This window comes from Epinephelus fuscoguttatus, linkage group LG6 (assembly GCF_011397635.1).
Source record: "Epinephelus fuscoguttatus linkage group LG6, E.fuscoguttatus.final_Chr_v1".
NCBI lineage: Eukaryota > Metazoa > Chordata > Actinopteri > Perciformes > Serranidae > Epinephelus > Epinephelus fuscoguttatus.
The window spans coordinates 39,199,195-39,212,492 of NC_064757.1; the positions used below are offsets into that span (position 1 = coordinate 39,199,195).

General features: G+C 43.2%; 1 protein-coding gene across 4 annotated transcripts in view; it reads left to right on the top strand.

Moving 5' to 3' along the window:
* kank1a (KN motif and ankyrin repeat domains 1a) overlaps positions 1-13,298 on the top strand; it is an 89,070-nt gene that overhangs the window by 68,920 nt on the left and 6,852 nt on the right. For all 4 annotated transcript variants that reach the window (XM_049578470.1, XM_049578471.1, XM_049578472.1 and 1 more), the window contains exons 3-6: positions 265-2,883; positions 9,932-10,114; positions 12,600-12,708; positions 12,999-13,220. In XM_049578470.1, coding sequence (XP_049434427.1) covers positions 265-2,883; positions 9,932-10,114; positions 12,600-12,708; positions 12,999-13,220 — 3,133 coding nt within the window. The remainder of the gene's footprint in view (positions 1-264; positions 2,884-9,931; positions 10,115-12,599; positions 12,709-12,998; positions 13,221-13,298) is intronic.

Genomic DNA, 13,298 nt, shown 5'->3' on the forward strand with positions numbered 1-13,298 from the left:
TGTAACATGAAAGTGCTTTATTCAGTGTTTTTACTGGCTTAAATCACCAGGTCTGTTTTATTTTGGAGAGAAAGAGACCTCCTGCGGGTAGTTCAGCTCCTGAAACCTCCTGAACAACGAACATTGAAAGAATCAGGAGTTCATGTTTAGGATGTGTTAGTCAGAAGTTTCAGCTGGTTACAATCTGCAGTCCTCACCACTAAATGCCACTAAATCCTGCACACTGTTCCTTTAACTAACATGTTCTCATTGTCTCTTTTTCAGAAAGAGGACAAAGATGCCCAAGCACAGAGGACGAGAAGGACTCTGTGGCCCCCTACTATGTTGAAACACCCTACGGTTATCAGCTAGACCTGGACTTCCTCAAATATGTCGATGACATCGAGAGGGGCAACACCATTAAGAAGCTGAGTATCCAGAGGAAGCCCAAAGTGGCCAAACCCTTGGTGGTGCCTCGGGGCAGCACTGGCGGGGGCAGCGCTCAGGCTGAATGGACCTCCACAGACTCCCTGTCATCCTCCAACAGCGACGACAAGCAGTCCCCAGTCTTCTTTAACTCCAGGCCCCAGGTCGCTGCGCCACCGACCCCGACCCTCTCCAGAGCAACCTGTGAAGTCCCCCAGCAACAAACCTACGTGAACATCCAGGAGCAGAAACTGCTCCTGCCACCTCCCTCGCCAAGGTTTGCCCCTCGTCACAACCCCCAGGTGGAGAAGACCCTCATGGAGACACGTCTTCGTCTTGAGCAGGAGCGTCTGCTCATGCAGCCGCACAGCGAGCCTCCGATGCCACGCCGCCGTCTTGCCAGCTTTGGCGGCATGGGCTCCAGTAGCTCGCTGTCCTCTTACTCAGGCTCCATGGCCCCGAGCCAGATCTCCCCCAGCACCCATCATGCTCTCCCCATCAATGGTCACCTCCCAAATGGAGAGTACAACCCTTACTACCCGCCATCCATGGGCAGCTCCATCCGCCACAGCCCCATGAGCTCCGGCATGGCCACGCCTGTGACAAACGTCAGCCCATTACACCTTCAACAAATCCGAGAGCAGATGGTCGTGGCACTAAAGAAGCTGAAGGAGCTCGAGGAGCAGGTGAAAACCATTCCTATCTTACAGGTTAAGATTGCTGTTCTCCAGGAAGAGAAGAGACAATTAGCTGCTCAGTCCAAAAATCAAGGTCCTGGTGGCTTCCGCAAGCGCTCCTACAGTGTAGGCAGCGCTGACCAAATGGAGAACCCGGGCCCCATCCAGAAGGAAACAGAGCTGCACATCATGGAGCCTGAAGCCCAGGAACAGAGCGCTCAGCGGCTGGAGGAGTTCAGACGTTTGGCTGCTGAGGTCCAAGCTCTGGAGAAAACTTCCCATGACAATAATGTGACAGAAACTCAGCCTCATGAGCTTACACAAAACCAGACTCAACAAAAGTCCATTGGCATCGTTACTGATGAAAACATGAACAACCTTCCTGTCACTGGGAGGACGAGTGGACATTGTCTCCGGGATGTTGGAGTATCGACGGAGCGGCAGGAAATGCACAGCATCGCGGTTGGCGTGACCGAGGCAATGCTGGGCATGACCACTGAAGCTGAGAAAGAGATCGAGCTCCAGCAGCAGACCATCGAATCATTAAAGGAGAAGATCTACCGCCTGGAGGTGCAGCTGAAAGAAAGTACTCACCAGATAGAGATGGGAAAGCTTAAACTGGAGCTCCAAGCGGCTGGTGGCTCAAACAAGAAGAAAGCGGACAAAGGTTTGATGGCGAGGCCGGAGATGTACAACGCTTGTGTGGAGGCCAAAGTCCAGATGCGCAGCCAGGGAGTGGGTGACCATCTGGAAATCAGCCACGCTAACTCGGCTAAAACTCAACAAACTGTCGGAGTGTCCTGTCATCCCAGTGTGCAGAGTGTTGGCACAGGCCCAGAGATCCCGATGGACAGATGGGTGGTGCACGAGCGTGTGGAGGTAAAAGACCAGTGTGTAGGGAGACGGGTAGAGACATGCCACCAGCAGGTCGGCGTGGAGCTGAATGTTTGCGAGGTGGGAGTTAACACAGAGGAATCAGTAGACAGCTTGGCTCTTTGCAAACCCATGACGGAGCTGAGCAAAGAGTCGAGATCAGTCGGCTGCGGAGATTGTTCAGTGGATGTGATCGTTAGTCCCATCAAGACGCTGGTGACACAAGGAACTGACCCAGATTATGTCAGCAAAGTGGACTCCGGTGTCATGGCTGCTCCTGAGTCAGCAACTCAGCAGACCAATACTGAGACTGAAGTTGCGAGCAAATCCACTAACACAAGAACAGTTGTCCTGACTGACTCTTTCACTGATATGGGGTTGATTACGTGTGACAAGCACACCAACACAGCTGTGATTGAATTGAGGACGGTCGCTGCCGGGGAAGGACTTATCAAAGATGTTCACTCAACAGCAAAGACGCGCTCCATTGCTGTTGGAACCACCACAGACGTGGAGTCATTCCTTTGCAAATCAAGCTCTGCTAAAACCAAAGAATGCGGGGTGGGACCAGTAAGCATCCACGAGAACTTCTTGGTTGGATTAAAAACCAGGAGCATAGCGTGCGGCCCCTCCCAGCCAACTCAAGCTGTCAGAGAGACTGTGGAGGTTGAAACTGAGGCCGCGCCACTGCAAGCTCAGGCGCAGGGGGGCGCCGGGCTGGACCATTACATCGAGAGGGTGCAGAAGCTGCTGCAGGAGCAACAAATGCTGCTGGCAGAGAACTACAGCGAGCTTGCAGACGCTTTCGGCCAGCCCCAGTCCCAGTTTGGATCCATCAACAGTCAGCTGGTCAGCACGCTCTCGTCCATCAACTCAGTCATGAAGTGCGGAAGCACCGAGGACATCCTGAAGCTGCAGTCAAACGAAGGTGAGAGGTCATCCAGCTCTGAGGATGCTAATGGCTCCACATGCTCACTAGTGTTGCATAAACATAAATGATTGGGATAATTGGCTGAAAGTCATGCCAGGCAATTAAAGCATAGTTTCAAGGGCAGACAATAGAAAATGTACACACAGAATCACACACACTCACAATATCTTGCGTAATAGCTGTCAAGCAGACCGTCATATATTTAGTTCCTGAGGGAAGATTGAAGAGTGAGTTTGATTTGTTGTCTGTTTTCTCTTCCACAGTTTATTGCACAACAGATTAAACTAGTTTCATATGTCTTCTCTTATTATAATTAAACATGGTCGAGGCAAACCGTAAGCTCAGACACTGAGAGAGTGTTCTGTTTTTAGTAATAAGGTGTTATATCTCAGTGATCACTGTCTTTGAGGCCAGAGCAAATACTCCTGAGTAAAACTCAATTACACTCTCAGGTACTTTTTTACACTATGAAAAGTAGCAACGCTTAAAGTTGTCCAGTGGAGTTTTCTTGAAAACAAACAACAGTTGTGTAAAGTATTTTAACCCTTTAAAACTTGGAGCGACATCACTTTTCTTGTGCTGCTTTCAGATGCCTTTCGCACGTATTTAAACCTTTGAACCCTCCCTGAACTAATTGGTGCGATTCTTTCTCAAAAGACAGGGAAAACAAGGTAATGAGCAACTGATAAATGTCCCACAAATTGCAAAAAAACTGTAAAAAATTATTATTATTATTATTATTATTATTATTATTATTATTATTAGATTTTAGAATTATGTTACAGAATCATTTTAATTTTAAGCACTCTTTCCAGGTCATTTCCTCCTTTGTTTGTTTGGTTGTTTATTAGCGCTCGCTCTCTCTTTTTTATTATCATCATTATTATTATTATTTTTCTTTTTTTTTTTTTACTAATTTTCTTGTTTTTAATTTTCTCTTTTTACTAATGTCTTGCTAATTTTTTGGGTCATTTTCTTCTTCGGTTGCTTATTGCCTTCCTCCCATGTTTCTAAAAGAAATCAAGCCAATTATTTACATGCATATGTAATAGCTTGCAGTCTTCCTCTCTGCATTTAACTGCATTTCTTGGAGTATTATTTAAAGCACTACCAGGGGCCACAAGACTCTGAAGGGTATTCTTTAAGCCAGGGGTGGATAAATTACCTGAAAGCCACATTTGAGTTAAAGTACAGATATCTTACCAGAAAACAACTTTGATCAAAGTTCAAGTCACCTATTAGAATATTACTTGAGTAACAGTCTGAAAGTATGTGATGTTTAGTGTACTTAAGTATCTGAAGTAATTTTATAACATTTTATATAATTTGATAACATTTTTAACCCTAACCCTACTCAAGTATTGAAAGTAAAAGTACAAGTAAATGCTGTTAATAAAAAAACAAGCATTCATTGGTCATTTTAAGAATTAAGATATTTCTTAGTAAGATGTGCACCTCCTTAAAAATTGAGTGTACATTACACTTGTACAAAAGCTCATTTTTTTCCCACAACTTAAAGGATTTAAAGAACAAAATCCAGTTTTTCTTTCCCTCCCACTCCTTCATCCATTTGTCTGTCACTTCCTCCTTCCTGCCTTCCCTATTTTGTAGTAAATAAGTTAGATGCTAAGGTGAAATGTATTGGAGTATGAGCATACATCTTATTAAGTAAAAGTGAAAGTCAACAGAAATATAAAAACTCAAGTACTGGTACTTCCAAAAAATACTCAAGTACTGTAACAACGTACTACTCTGTTTCATGACAGCACTGCCTTTAAGCCAGGTGTGTCAAACTCACTTTAGTTCATGCACCACATGCAGTCCTGAGTTGATCTGAAGCGGGCCGGACCAGTAAAACCATTACATAATAACCTATAAATAACAACACCTCCCAGTTTTTCCCTTTTTTGTGTTTGCGAAGAAGTACATTCAGAAACATGAAGAACAGCCTGAGATGTCTTAAGAAAAATGAGTGCATTTTCAACAATATGTCACAAGTTTTTCCACATTTAGTGACGACTCACTGTCATTACATGCATTTTTCCATGCATTTCCATTCCTGTGTAGTAATGCACCATACAAAACTACAGTGGAAGCAATTGAGGAAGCAGGTTAAGTTATCTGCCTTACAAACCATTTACAAATCTAAAGTTTTGGCAATACCTTAGCAGAAGGGTTAATGTTTTCAGATAGAAGTCTGATGCAGATTCTTTTGTACTGAAGCTGCTGAAGGACAATATTTAGCACAATGTTGAGTGTCTTTAAATATGACCACAGTAAGTATTTGTTGTTTTTACAGAGAAGTGTATTCTGGTCAGGGTGGGAAGCCTCTGAATCAGCACATGAAGTAGCTACTCACTGTTTAACTTGCTCCTGTAACCTGGCACCTCTGAGCCTTTATAGGTGCACCAGTATTAGGTGTGCAGAGTCATCCAGTGGGCTGACCTGGACCCTTTGACGGGCCTGTTCTGGCCCACATACTAAGAACATCCCCCTCTCATTGTCATCTATAACATCTTTCACCATTCATTGCCTATGGAGCAGTTTCACACTTTATACCTTATGACATCACAAAGTTTTAGCACTGTAGCTTTGGGATTTAGGGAGAGTTGTTCATGTTTACTCATTTTTAGATCATCTTAGAATATAGGGATAGCATGTATGGATTTCTAAGTGGGTGTGGTTCCCTGTTAAAATCTCTCTCATTGCACTTTTTCAGGGCTGTTTCAAGGGCGCTAAAAACGCTGTAGAGATAATGCACTGTAGTGACAAACTGAGATGTAGTTTAGGACCGAGTGCCAGCACAGTCTCAGCTGTACTGATGAGGATCCAGTCTGGAGAGTGTGTGTGTGTGTGTGTGTGTGTGTGTGTGGGTTTGTGTTTAGAGCGTTCACACACCGTCTACAGAGAGTCCTGATTGGATCGGACAGGCCAAAGTTATCTCTGACCCTGAAAAATGCGGCGGGGGGCTTTGGACGTGAACCAACAATGAGCTCATTTCTTTTCGGGAACCAGTTAACGTCGCACCAGTCGGCCTCTTGTTGTTTTTGCGGGGCCGCTCCTGCCTTCACTAACACCTCACTGTTGATGCTGATTCATGGCTCCTTCTGAGTTACATAACACGCATTCATGCCGGCTGGCACATGAACGCAGGGCGATTGTCCTGTGTTGAGTGCGAGCTTGTTTCTGGTCAGTTTCTGGCCTCTTTTGGAATGTGGAGTTACTAACCACCGGACGCAGTTCCCGTTCCACTAAATAATGCCAGTTTAATCACAGCACTGAACACAATAAACTAAGTGGGAATAAAATTTGTTGTGGAATTTAACAAGTACATTTACTGAATGCTGTTACAGTGGCTATTTCAGCATCCCAAAGTTCCAGGGCCACTTGGTCTGTGAGGTGTCTTGGTTTGGACTCGTGTTTCTGTTCCTTTCCTTTGACAATCCACAGTGCTCACACAAGGCAGGGAAAAAGTTGAACAAGGTTTATTGAGAATTCAAAAAGGAAGCTTGAAGTCGCCTTTAACGCAAAGCATTGTCAACAATCTCCTTTTGTCATGCGCACTAAACGGCCTTATGGCAGCCCACCTGGCATAAAGTGAATATAAACATAACCTTAGTGTAGTCCACTGCTATAAACTATTCAGAATATAGAGAAACGCTTGTGCAAACTTAAATGATAGCAGAACCTATGTGTCATATCAGCACATTTATACCAATTATTAATATGTGCTTAAGTGGCTCTTAGAACTGTACTTAAAGGAATACTTCACCCCCCCAAAAGACCATTTGAATATCCGTTACTCACCCTCTATTATGTTGGATTTGAGTTTCTTGAGTATCTTGTGTGCATCCGCTGAACGAATAATCCAAAAACTGAGAGTATTCTTGATGAATTGAAGTAATAGGTGACTGAATTCAACAACAGCAAAACTATATCAAAACATTGCGTTACAAACAAGTCATGCAGTATAATCTAAGTCTCATTTATCCAGTCCTATGCTCAATACTTCCCAAACAGACGCCCCTTTTTGAAAGGAAAGTGAGACTCATCTATGCTCTCTTTAAAGGATAATTTAGGCATTTTTCAACCTGCAACAAGTGACATCTCGTGGTATTTCAGAAAGAGACTTCTGCTTAAGGAGGCAGTAACAAACTGACCGGATCAAGTGAAAAGAAAAGACACACTTCAGACACTAAAGCCTGATTTATGGTCTTGGGGCGTACCTACAACGTACCTACGTTGTACCTACGTCGTTGCCGTGACGCCGTCGTGAACCCTTCGAACTTCTCTGTCACTCCATTTTGTCGTGGTGCAATTCACTGCCAGAGCAGTAGGGGGCTGCGTTCCTTTCCTGAATGGTTATCGTCGTCTCTAGTTGATTCTTTGTTTAGCTTCCGGCTTTTCCGGTCACAGTGAACAATGGTGACCGAGAGAGAGAGAATCTTGTTGGAGCTGGAGTTGTTGGATGTCGAAGAAAGTATGTTAATACTGCAACATCTGCATTGCAACAGAAGATGTTTAAAGATGGTGGGGATGGTGCAATCTGGAAACGCGGAGCCGGAAATGCGTTGCTACCAAGCAAACCAATCACAGCCCTCTCGGTCTGCGCTGGGTCTGCGTCGCCTCGACATGTAGTTACATTTTTTGGGAGGTGCACGTCAGGCTATGCCGGGGGCTACGGCGAGCCTCCTAGGTAGCCACGTACCCTATGACGTAGGTACGTTGTTGATTTAACGCAGGACCATAAATCAGGCTTTATAGTAAAAATCTGAGCTGCTCTGAGTCAAAATAACCACTTTTAATGGACATACAGTGGCGATGTTCAGTTGCCCCATGTGCTTCCATTGCAGCTTGTTCTGCTGCTGCTGGTTGCTGCAGGGTCGCTCAGTACTGGACCAATTTGAAAAATTGTTCACGTCTGTTTCTTTGATCAGTTTACACTGGGAAATAGAATTTACTGTAGTTTGAACAATGCTGAAGTTGTCCTTTAAAGCCAGACTCCACTGACAAGAACAGTAATTTTACCATGCTGAACACAGGAGCCGCTGGTCTGCTGTTTGTCTATGTTACTGTGGTGGTTTAGAGTGTTAGTTTGGATTCACCAAAGTCACACAGTAACACAAACTAACTGATCGAGGCAGTGGTAGACCAGCAGCTCCCATTGAGCAAGGTAAAACTACTGTTTTTGTCAATGGAGTCTGGCTTTGAAGAGATGATAGATAAGTTTTCTGTTCAGTTCTCCGGAAAGGGCTGTCTGTATTGGAGGTACTGAGCATACGACTCGATAAATGAGACTTGGATTATACTGCAAGAGTTTGCGAACGGATGTTGTTGTTAAATACATTAATACACCAAGACATTTCTCTGTTTTTGGATTCTTTGTTCACTGTTTGCATGCGAGAGAAAGAGTTTTCTAATCATGAATACAATGCAGAGTATGATACAGGCAGAGTAATTGATATACAAATGGTCATTTGAGGGGTAAATTATTGATTTAAGTAGAAATTCATGGTGCTTTTACTTTACTTGGGTATGTCTATTTCATTGAACTTTATAGTTTTACTCCACTACATTTGTCTGAAAGCTTTAGTTGCTTTTCAGATTACAGTTTTTCATACCCATAATATCCAGTAAAAATCATGTGTCTTCAGATGTGTTGATGTTGGATGTTCGTGATAAACTGAAGGGTGAAGTGTTCCTTTATGTGTTGAGAAAATTCCCCCATGTTTTAAGCCAAATAAACTCTTTAAAAAGCCTCCTGGATCAGCTGGAAAATGCATCGTCACAAAGCTGAAAACAAGGCTGTTTTTTATGGAGCTTTATCCCTATCTTTATTCAAGAGAGTGGTCTATCAGTTTGAGAGCATTATTTATTGATTTGCTTGGATCTACTCTGTTTCTGTTCAAACTGTGTGCTCGCACTCAGATAAAATGTTGCTGGCACTCAGATACCATGTTGCTCGCACTCAGATACCATGTCGCTTGCAGATTTCCTGCTCGAGCTTTGGCTTTTCTCCTCGCGCTCAAACTGTTTCTGTGCGCTCACGGAATTTATGCTCTCAGATTTCTGCCCTGCGCTTGGATTTTTTTGTGTAAATTAACAGCCACTTTATTCCAAAAGTTGTAAAGGAAGCAAGGGAAGAACATTTAATAAAGCCCTGGAGGGTGGGAGTGGGTGAACCCGGTTAAAGAGCACCCGCCTGGACGGGACGCTCTAATACTAAAGCGAGTGCGCCCACAAGGAGGCAGGGATCATTTCATTGGTCAACAGTAAACCTGACGTTCTATTGATTGGGGAATTTTGACAGGGCTGTTACACAAAAAATCCAAGCGCAGGGCTGAAATCTGAGCATAAATTCCGCGAGCGCACAGAAGCAGTTTGAGCGCGAGGAGAAAAGCCGAAGCTCGAGCAGGAAATCTGTACAAGCAACATGGTATCTGAGTGCGAGCACACAGGTTGAGCAGAAACAGAGTAGATCCAAGCACAAGCAGAGGCTATTTGAGTGCAAGGGCAGGGTTTTTGAGCGTGAAATCAATAAATAATGCTCTTAAACTGATAGACCACTCTCTTGAATAAAGAGAGGGATAAAGCTCTATAGTTTTTCTGACACCTTGAAAAGTTGACTTTATAGAGATTTGTGGTTCTCATAGGACAGCCACGCTACAAGCATGATAATCGTGTAGAATATGCAACATACACATTAATGCAGCAGTGATATTAATCTAGAAATATAAAAGAAAATCACTGGCAGGTAACATTTTACTACAGGAGTAGTGTTACTTTTATATTTCAAGTAGCAGACACACACTTATACTCTTTTGAATGCAGGACTTTGACTTGTACTAGCATACTTTCACAGTGTGTTGTTAGTACTTTTACTTAAGTAAATGATCTGAATACTTCTCCCACACGGTCCTGCTCATTATAACGTTTCTGTAAGACACCTGTGGTGGAAACTTCACAGAGTACCTTTTCTAATGACATTAAACTTTTAGTCTTGTTCTGCTTGTGACGTTTGTCTACCTCTCTGCTTTACATTTAGAGAGCAGTCAGCAGCTTCGGTCAGAGCGGTCACACGTGGAGAAGACCTCATCAGCCCTGACTGCTGCAGATAAACCTGCCAGCACACCTGCACAGCAGCAGCAGCAGCAGCAGCAGCAGCAGCAGATCAGTGCAGCTGAGCAGAAGAGCCGTATGGACCTGCAGATGTCTACAGCGCTACATGGTACGACTTTCTGGCCATAACTGAATAACTCCTCCGTTTGTCTTGTCTGTGTGTTTGGGATACTTGTTCTGCTGCGTTATCGTACAAACTGGTCATTGTTTGATTTTGAACTCCAGTTTGGAGCTACACGGAGCCAAGAAATGAAAGGCAGAGCTGAAGGCTGTTATTAGTGTGTACATGAGATGCTTTTTCAGAAAGGCAGTGATAATTATCTGGCCAGATCGTGAGGGTTTGGTTAGCTCGGTAGAAATGCATTCTCTGAACACAAAATGGACTTTTTTGGTGGTGAATGATAATATTATAGTGGGTTTAGACATAGCTGCAGAATCTCATGGTTATTTTTATCTTGAAGGGGCTAAAAAATGTTTGCTAAAAAATGTCCTCGTGGGTTTCATACATTCTTAAAAGTATTCAGATCTTTCACTCAAGTAAAAGTAGAATACTACAGTGTAGAAATGCTGTTACAAATAAAAGTCCTGAATTTAAAACCTTAATTTATACACTTATTTATAGTTTGTATTAATAAACTAAATCTGCAAAGTAACTGAAGTTATTTAAAAATCTAGTGCAGTAAAAAGTGCGATATTTGCCTCCAAAGTGTAGAGGAGTAGAGGCAGATAGAAGCATAAAATGGAAATACTCAAGTGAAGCACAAGTACCTCAATGATGTACTTAACTCCAGTACTCGAGTAAATGTACTCAGTTACATTCCACCACTGTAAACCAGGCAACAGGCAGAAACATGGTCGCAAACATCACCACCACCCTGGATTCCTCCTCACACTCCCACCTGTCAAAACACAGGAAATGTGCCAAACGACTCTGTTGCTACCGAACGTGCACACGCCAGTGTAGACACATGCGACTGCCATGCATGTTGGTGCATGAACACACACTCTCCCACACACACACTCAGCTGTCCCCCGGAGCAGTGAAAGAGGCCCCTCGATTCGGGGCAAGTCTTGGCAGATGTGCCGAGTGTTTCTGGCTCTGTGCTGGTATTTTGGTTTTCGGAGGCCTATGTTTAAAATGACTGAGATACTTTCAGGCTTCGGGGCAACTTGCAGTTCCTCGCTGACAGAGTGCTTTGGAAAGAGCGTGAGACGGACACTTAATGGCTACTTTGCTCTGTGCCAAAGCTCTTGATCATGTCACAGAGCCTTTAGTGAGGCATTCAGGCGTTATCGGGCTGTTTGTAAATGAACTGACCGGGCGTGTTGGTGAAGTTGTGCCGCTGTTAACTGCAGGAGACTTTTTTCATGTTGCAGGAGAGGAGATTCTAGATGGAGCGGTATATAATAAAAAGAAGAAAAAATGCATTAATAGTGTTGAAGCTGAGAACAGGAGTGCTTGTAATCATTTTTTAAATGCCATTCTCTCGACATTGCAAGTTAATAATTTCAATATCTCAAGATAGATCAGGTTTTATTTTGATTCTCGAAGCAAAGGACAATTTCTCAAGATAATGAGAGAATTTATCAAGAGAAAAGAACTTGTCTGTGAAGTTGCAATGGAGTTAGTCTTCTCCACACATGACGAAGATTGATCTGATTTTTATCTCTAACAGAATGTACAATGCAATATCTGCCTGTGTTAGACTGTGACCGCAGTACAGTCTGATGCATTGATCAATAATGGTTACTCCTTGATCTGATATTTTCAGCTTAAATCAGTTGCTCCAAAGTGTACAGTGTATGACCAGCTTAACTCATGATCTCGAGAAAATGGGAATTTAAAAAAATAGCTGCAAGCACGGTCATTCTCGGCTTTCGTGGAGAAGAGAAGGAAAAAGAGACAAATAGTTTGGAGACTTGACAGTTTTCTACAGACTTTTAGCTTATAATTACGGCCATTTTGCACACTGTGTGCATCCTCTTTTTTTTTTACCGTAAACTCATGATCTGCTGCCATGACACAAGAGCTTTCCCCTGGGAATAAAGAAAGTATCTGTTTATCTTACTGTTGTCAAAAATACTGATTTTTTTTTTTTTTAATAAATATAAATTGGAAACAGTTTTTAATATTCATTTCCCACAGTACCACCTGCGCTTTCTTGCTCTCTTATTGTTACTGTTTACTACAGTCATTCTGTTGCTCTCTGTTTCTAACCGAGAAAAGAAAAGTCTTCATGTTGGTGTTATAGCCTTGTTATGTTTATCTTTATAATACATTTTTAAATTGTATGCCCTGAATGTCAGTTTTTCCAGGTAAAATTCCAGTATCATGTGAGCTCTAATCTGTCTACACTTCACATGAACAGTCTCATTTCTTGTGTTAGTTTCCTTTTCTGTATAAGATTTTACTGAATCCGCTGCAGTTGCTTTCTCATTAAGAGTAATATAAAAGCAAATTATGTACCTGTCACTAAAAGAAACTTTTATGATCCATAAAAAGACAGATGTAACTTTGACCTTGATGTTGGCACTTTGTGATCAACCACAGTGTCTAAATATTATCCCGCTGTGTTCACTTGTCTCTCCATCAGGTCAGCCTTGCAGCCAGAACACCCTGAAATCCATCATGAAGAAGAAAGATGGCCGACCCGACTCCAACGGCACCAAGAAGAACCTGCAGTTTGTCGGGGTGAACGGAGGGTGAGTCAGAAAATATATAATCAGTAGATTTGTATTTACTTTGCATTTGAGTTGCCAGCTCAATGTTTTTAACTTGGTGATTTTGTGATGTATCAGTTTTTTACCAGGTGAGGTTAAAGGTGCTGTTTTACATTTTTACAAGGCTGCTGTGTTGATGTTGTTTCCTCTTTAACCTTGAGCTTGTTAACGTCCAGGTGGAGCTCCACATGTTATGAAACCTGAGCTTCTTTAGTACAAACACCTGAGTCTTCACATTTCTGTGCTTCTGTCGCCCCCTCATGGCGAAGCAGGTATGAGACGACATCGAGCGACGACTCCAGCTCAGAGGACAGCAGCTCCTCAGGGTCGGAGGAAGAGGAGGAGGATGAGGAGAAGGAGTTTGGAGGAAAGGAGGAGGAATACAAGAACGTGGAGGGAAAGAGCACCAGGGAGGAGTTTCAGCCCGAGGGAGCCGAGGACGTGACGAAGAAGGACGAAGAGGAAAGTTCGGAGAAGCAGGAGATGAGAGAGAGGTGGGTCAAAGGGAATCACTATTACAGTATGGTATTACAGTATGTGAATAATGCTTTCCAATGAGAAAGATACACATC